General features: G+C 34.6%; 1 protein-coding gene across 2 annotated transcripts in view; it reads left to right on the forward strand.

Moving 5' to 3' along the window:
• Positions 1-7,458, forward strand: part of ARAP2 (ArfGAP with RhoGAP domain, ankyrin repeat and PH domain 2) — a 199,225-nt gene extending 191,767 nt beyond the window's left edge. The window contains exons 31-32 of one of the 2 annotated variants that reach the window (XM_036763354.1): positions 2,088-2,222; positions 6,150-7,458. In XM_036763354.1, coding sequence (XP_036619249.1) covers positions 2,088-2,222; positions 6,150-6,500 — 486 coding nt within the window. In that variant the 3' untranslated portion in view covers positions 6,501-7,458. The remainder of the gene's footprint in view (positions 1-2,087; positions 2,223-6,149) is intronic. The other variant, XM_036763355.1, reaches the window with a different exon arrangement.
• Positions 7,459-7,736: the final 278 nt, after the last annotated feature.

Raw genomic sequence — 7,736 nt, forward strand, 5'->3', positions numbered from 1 at the left:
AATGAAGGTCTTCCCCCATATTTAAAAAAGAAATATGAATTATCTTTCCACCATCTAAGTCTAAAACAGGTTCTAGCCTGGTACTCTGGCCTATCCCTAACTGTAATGAAAAATGATAATATTCAGAGCATTTGTCTTTAAATCACCTTTAAAAATCCATACATATCTATGGATGCAGTTTCTTTTACCTATGGACCTGTGATTTCACTGGAATAAAGCACACAGAATCATGGAATTTGAGAATTGGAAGGGAACTCACTGACCATCTAATCCAACCCCATTACAAAAGAAATCCGCACTGTGGCATATGACCTGGATGAGGAAATTGCTACACCAATTCAGATCAGCAACTCTTTTGCAAGATTGTCTTTGAGAGTTACCTGGGGCATAGATAGGTTAAATGACTTGCTCAGTCACTCTTAAAAGTTTAGATCAAATACCACCTTCTCCATGATCTACCCTCAACTACTATTGGCCTCCCTCCCAGACCACCTTATATTTAACTACTTTGTGTTTATTCTTGTCATAGTCATTCTGTATTTAGTTATATATGTACTTTTTGTCTATTCCATTAGGACATTAACTCCTTGCGAGTAGGAGTTATTTTTTATACTTGTTTCCTTAACTTGGTATCTGGTACATAGTAGATGCTTAATAAATGCTATTAATTGGTTAAGCATGACAGAACCGGCACTTGAACTAGGTCTTCCTGACACCAAGGCAAACTCCATACTACTACTTAATATCTTTTCATTCTTCTTCTGAGTTCAATCCATTGAGACACATCCACCAAGTCTTCTCAGTGTTTGTTTTTCCTGGAAATGAATTAAATACTTTTAAAAGACATTGACTCTTATGGATTCCTGAGATATCTTCTAGCACCTCTAGTATGCAATAGTGCTCCCAAAGTGTCATCATTACTCTCTATACAGTTCCCAGTGGAAGCTTTCCATGTTAGGAGTATCTAGCCATAGAAATAATATGGCACTTAAAACATTTCTCAAATACGCATTTGTAGGTTTGTTTAAAGTAAGTTAAGTGTTTAAAGAAAAAGTACATATTCAGTCTAGGAAGAAATTGAATGTTTGTGCTTCTAACAGATTATAGATACCCAAAATTTAAGGGACACATTATGCAAACATTAAATTTTATCAAGAAGACCTAAACAAACTTTGAGATTTTTTTCTCAACTTTTCTTAAAATAAGCACCATATTTATCATGATAAAGATGCCTTTTCTTAATAATAAATGTAAATACGGAATAAATATTTAGCCATTAAGTTTCAAAAGAACATACTCTGAAGTGCACACTTAAAAGATATTGTTATGAGGTGCCATTAATTCTCATCCCATTTTTTTGTTCTAAAAACTTTGATTATTTCATTAAGGAAAGGGTTATTTAAAAAGTTGATGTTACTTGCACATTATTTCCTAATATGTTAAGAACTTTTGTTTGTCTTAATCCAATGTGACATTTTAAATGTTGTAAATTGATTTACTTTATTTAGTGCACTGTTCAAGGTGGAGTCACTAAATTTATGGAAATATGTACCAGATTTTTAGTAAAATTTTTCTAATTAGAAGACAATGTTTACACAAAATGCAATTAAGTAATAAGTATTAAGTGGCTATAAGTAAAGAAAGTGTATCTAATATTCATTTGGGATATTTAAGGTAAAAATTCTTTCCTTCCAAAACTTTTTCTTTGGCCTAGTTGAAAGAATAAAAATATATTTCCATCAATTCTGGGACATAGAAATTTAAGACAGATATATTCCTTTTCTTACACAGAATTTTTTTTTCTATTCCCCAAAGATTTTTTTTAGCTTTGATAAATAGTATAGCGGGCCCATGTTTGCAACCTAGAAATTGAACAGAGACCTTAAAGCTCAGTTCACTTAACAGTCAGAGATCCTCCAGCAACAGGGCTGTGGTATCAACCTAATAATTACAAATAACGTTCTTACAAAAGGTAGATCATCTTATGTGGAGATAAAGGAAAAGAGTTGAGTGAGTCGATTTGTGTGCATATGACATAGTATCATAATATAAGCCCATGCCAACAGCCAGAAATTGTGTCTCCACAGCATGATAATGATATATGGCCACCAGCTGGAAAAGAACGTAAGCGATCTATAACCAAAAATCCCAAAGTTGGCGGTTTGCCTTTAATTCCCATCCAGCAAGAGAAAAATAATAACCAAGCCAGAAGAAATATAGAGGTAGGTGGGGAGTTTAATGTTTTATACTGAATTAGAACATAAATTTCTTTTTCTTGTGCAAAGTGTAATTTACAATGGTAATTAGCTCATTGACTTAAATATTAAATATAAATGTTTTAAATGTTGCACTGTGAAAAGAATATTTGCATTCATCTTGATCTAGAATCATAGGATTTTACTATACTTGGAAGGGAATTGTAGAGATTTTCTCTTCCATGCTTCTCTTTATAGATTAAATAGCCTGAGGTTCCTAGAGATCAAGTGACTTGTTCAAGGTTATGTAGCAAGCTTGAACAGAGGTTTCCGCCTCTGGGCAGAGCTGCAACTTTAAACCTGAGGTACTTTCCACTACATCACAGAACCCATTCCTGATCTGTAACTATAACATTTTACAAAGTACCTGGTTAATAATTTAGTGAATACAACCATTTTGAATTTTTTTTTTAATTCTTGAGATACTTAGGTTTTGTTTTAATCATATCATTAACTGCCCACCCTGTCCCATGCCATTCTTTATCTCTAAAGTAGCTTAGGTGATCTCAAATGTACCTTCAGGAATTCTATTGCTAAAATATTACGACCAGAAATTAAGTTTAACAACTGTCTCCCTTATAAAGAAATCAGTCTGAAGCTGTGGTAACACATTTACATTTTACAGTGACCTACTCAAGTTTCAGTGCTTTGGGAACTAATGGTATTTCTTAGCCAAGTTAGTGGCCTGAAAGATGGCCCCTAGGCATCAACAAAGAAGCATTGGTATCTTTCATGAAGGCAATTTTTTTTTCCTTCTTTCCGGCTGGAGAACAAAACATGGGTCAAATCGTTGTTACATAGGATTTAGTTAACAGTGTAGAAGTTCAGACTGCTGAAATTTCTAAACCCCCTGAGCCTCATACATGCATGAATATCTTAATTGAGATAAACAAACATATGCTCCCATAAATCCCCTTATAGAAGATCCTCCTGAGGTTTCTAAGGCTCTCCTCTAGATATTTTAACATTCTGTGGGAACTAGTACAGCACTTGAAATGTATAACTGTTAGCCCCCCCACACTCTCTCCGTGACTGGTACGTTAATTTTCATGTTTGAAAATGTAAGAGATACTGTCTTTTATGCCACTTATATCAAGACATTATTACTAGTCTATATGTATGTCTTACATTTCTCTCCATTGTCCTTTTGGTTACCAACAATTTCGACACTTCACAGATTGTTTTTTCCTGATTTACAACCATATAAACATCACCTTAAGAATATTTGTTTGATTTTTGTTTTAGAGAGAGTTTGGGACCATTGAAAAGCACTACAGTTTTCTAAAAGCATTTCAGCCCACACTATTACTCTTACTCCATTTTAAGCTCAGTTCATTGTCTATCTTCAGAGCCTTTCCAGGGGGGTGTGTGTGTGTGTGTGTACAGATGTGAACAAACTCTGGACCTCCCAACCAATTGCATGCCATAATTTGTGTAATAAGCATTCTTCCACCACTAGGTTTTTTCTGTGTAGATCATTGTACCAGTGTCTTTTGAATCACCCTAAATCTGTTGAATTTGTATAGAATTATGGAGTTTGATAAAGACGTCATTCTCTATAGAGAATCTTCATTGATAATGAACTATGTACAAGACTTCCACTACAGATATTTTTAGTGAACATATTTCCCTCTTTTATGTAGCTCAAATAACAAACACTGAGTAGAGGGAAATGTTGTATAATTTGTACCATATAGTACATTCTGTGATTCTGAATATATAGTATATAATCTACTATGGAAAAACATTTGCAAAAGCTTTTTAGTCCTTTCTCAAATTTTCATCAATATTGCTCCCAATCTTTCTTAATCCTGGCCCATCATATTTTGTAAATAAGTTTATGTTAAATATCAGTGCTGCCCTTTGTTGCCATATTTCTTCATTCTCCTTGTCTAAGACTAATTTGTTGACTAATGTGTTTTCTCAGCTCTTTAGTCTTCTCCTTGGTTCAGATTACTGTGTATCAATTAAAATTTGGTAGGGAAATTACGGCAATAAGAATTAATACCTTTCTTTATTCACTTCCCACTTTTTCATTGTCAGGAATGTAAACAGTACAGGTTAGAGCATTTGCAAATTCATATACTGCTTACTTTCTATCTTTTCACATTCCTCTACTTTGGGATTGTATTTGGCCCTTGTTCTAACTAGTCATTACATATAGACATCTGACTGAGAAATAACTCCACTTTGGTAGCTATCTGTTTCCTTTCTGTTGAAGTTTTGTTTTTTTTCTGATTTGGGCAGGGGTGAGTGGTGCTTGTCATGCAACACACCTTCTGAGCAGCTTCTTTAAAACAGTATTCACAACACGAAATCTTCTAAGTAGTTTAATTCACATGAGTAATGACCGTCAGGAGCACAGCAGTTTGAGGTGACCAAGGCTTTCTTGTTGCCATGGAACACATAATGAAACCACCTCTGCTAACTCTCTTTTCCCCTGCCTCTGCCCTTCTGAGGAGAACCTATGAGTCAGCCTTCCACTGAATTGAAACTTCATTATCTTTTGATTTCATTTATGATGATCATGTCATTGTCAATGTGGTTTCATTCCTCTAGTATTATGTCTACTTATTATTCATCAAAATTGATCTCACATTTATAGATAATCTTAACACCTTGTGATATTTAGCACCGTTTGCCCACGTTTCTGCCATTCTGTCATGACCCCAAATGAGCAGACAGAAGGGTGGGAAAGTTTAAATTTGTCATTCTCTTATTATCATTATTATTATTATTATTAATTTTAAGTCATGGGCTACCATGGCCAAATAATTTATTAACTAGTGAACAATCTATTAGCCATGACTCAATACTTATCTAGGTTGACCTTTGGAAAACACACTTAGTTTGTAATTATGCCTACGGTTAGAAAGGCCTCTTTTCCGGTAAGTTAGAATCTGCCTGTGCATGTATTTTGCCAGCATAGCGTTTGATAACCTAGGGTCAGCCCTGAACCATATTGAGGCTTTTGTGAGGGACTTTTGTGACATGCTGATAAGTTTATAAAAATTTTGCTTTAATATGTCTGGATGGAGTCAGAAGACCTAGATTCAAATTTTAAATATACCCCCTACTATATGTGTGTCGTTTCAACCTTCAGGTTCTTTAGCTGGGCTAAGGCTAAAAGAAGGCTGCCTGTGCTTGAACTTACATGATCATAAGAAGAATCATATGCAATTAAGAATGTAAAGCAGTTTTTAAAGTTTTGTGTGCTTTGTAAAGTTCTTTAGTAATGCTAAGTTTGAGCTCTAAAGTGACTGTCATAGAATTTACCTTTTGAAAAATATCTTGTCTCTAAAAAGAAAAAAAATAGCTTTCTATACTCAGGTAGACGTGTGCATGGTATTTTTACATTCAGACTTGTATGGATTACTGTGCCTGTTTATACATGTGATAGTATAGTACTTAAAAGAATAGAATTCTATTTATATTTCAGGACCTAGGACAGAACTTCACATATAGTAAGTCTTCAGTAAATATTTGTCAAATCTGAAGTAAAAAGTTAATGTAAATTGGAAACATGATTTTAAAAATTATTTTAAAATATGCATGTTATAAATTACAATAAGTACAGCATATTAAAATGAGGTATTTTGAAGAAACCTAAAGATAGACATGAAGAGTATCAGTATTTTTTGAAATGCAGTGCAGTTGCTCTACGATTAATTCATGTAACTTTCGCTCTCGTGCTACTCTTTCAAAATAACCAAAGTTTTTGTTAATGTCATGAATTTAAATTGAAGAAATTACAAACCATTACCTAGTATAAAACCCTGCCTCTTAGGCAGAATTGATTCTTAAATTTCTCATACAAAACTAATGAACTGAAATCACAGGATACAGTCGCATGACTGAGAATTGCTTTCATGTGAACTACTTTGTTTCATTTAGAACGCAAAAGCAGGACTTGAAAACCTGAGGCCTCCCGAAAAGCAGGAAAAAGAGCAAAAAGAAGCCAGTCTAAGAGAACGGGCCTCCATGGTGGCGCATTGTCTGGAACGCAAGGAGGACAAACTCCGAAATCGGACTAAAAAACACCGGAGTTTTAACTGTTTGGAGGACTCAGGTGCTGACATTCTTCAGAGTCATCACAAATCACATAAAGACTTCAAGATTCTCAGGAAGACGGAGGACAAGAATAGCAAATCTAGTTTGGAAACTGATAACAAATTACCGTCCAAAGTGATTGAGGAGCTCAGTGTTGTTCTACAGAGAACAAGAACCCTTCCCAAAGATCCATAGTGGAGATTTGGCCAAAAGGAAAACATGGTTTCCTTTAGATAGTGTATAATACGTTCGTTGGTAACTCACAGAGTAGCCAAGATAGGTCTCCGTGTCTGTAATTACTACAAAATGCCAGAAGTTTAAAGTATGTATATGTGGTACCTTTAAATGACTATGGTAAGATTTACTGTTGTGAATATAGATTAATGTAAAGTTATAATGAAATAATTCACTTTTGTACAGTCAGAAGTTTCCTCTGAGAATTCTGCCTCTTTTAAGTAGTGGTGGTTATTAGAGATATTGATTAAAAGAGGAATCCTCTAAAAACAGAGGCCTCATGATGCACTGTATTTAGTATATAATGTGTGTGTTTTTTCCTCTAAATGATTTCATTGAATTTGATAGTATATGTAACACATATTGCACTTTGAGAAACTTTGTGTGTTGAGTTGCTGCATGATTTCAGGTTTACAGAGCTAAAGCCTTGAAGGGACATGATATTGTATGGTTTGTGGTTGTCATGTGGTGGTTTAATCTGAGTCAGTCTTTGAAAAAAGGAAAAGGATTTCACGGATTCTTAAAAACAAGGACCATGGTGTGACAGGAGCTACTTGGGGTCTGCTTGCTTCAGGTTAGTAGTGACCAGAAGCTGTTAATGGGATTTGGTGTGGCAGTCTGTGGCAGAAGTGAATCTAGCACTTTTTCTGTATTTTCCAGCGAGTTGTATTCAGATCACTACAGTGGCTTAATTATAAATTGGGTCCTTTTTCTTAGTGTTTTGAGTGAAATAAGCCATAGATTACATTCACTAACCTTTTGTTCTTTATAGCTGTCTTGAAAGGCCGTTAGACAACAAACTAATGAGCAGGCCTTGAAAGGAGCACAGATTCCATTATACTCTTTGATTATGTAAGAGCAATAGCTAAAATCCACGTGTGTGTGTGTGTGTATACGCACGCACACACACACACATATAAATATATACACACACACACATACCTATATAATGTATATGCATGTGTGTATATATATGTGTGTCTGTATATCTATGTCCATCCCCCATATAGACATTTATAGGGAGATGTAGATATATACATGCATAGATACACATGTGCATATGTATATGGAAACACATGTACATGTATACAGAGATACATATAGACACATTATGTATATATAATGCATGTGTGTGTATTGCTTTTACGTAGTCAATTGGCACAATATATTTTATGCTCCTTTAAAGGCTTACTCATC

This window comes from Trichosurus vulpecula, chromosome 6, assembly GCF_011100635.1.
Source record: "Trichosurus vulpecula isolate mTriVul1 chromosome 6, mTriVul1.pri, whole genome shotgun sequence".
Taxonomy (NCBI): Eukaryota; Metazoa; Chordata; class Mammalia; order Diprotodontia; family Phalangeridae; genus Trichosurus; species Trichosurus vulpecula.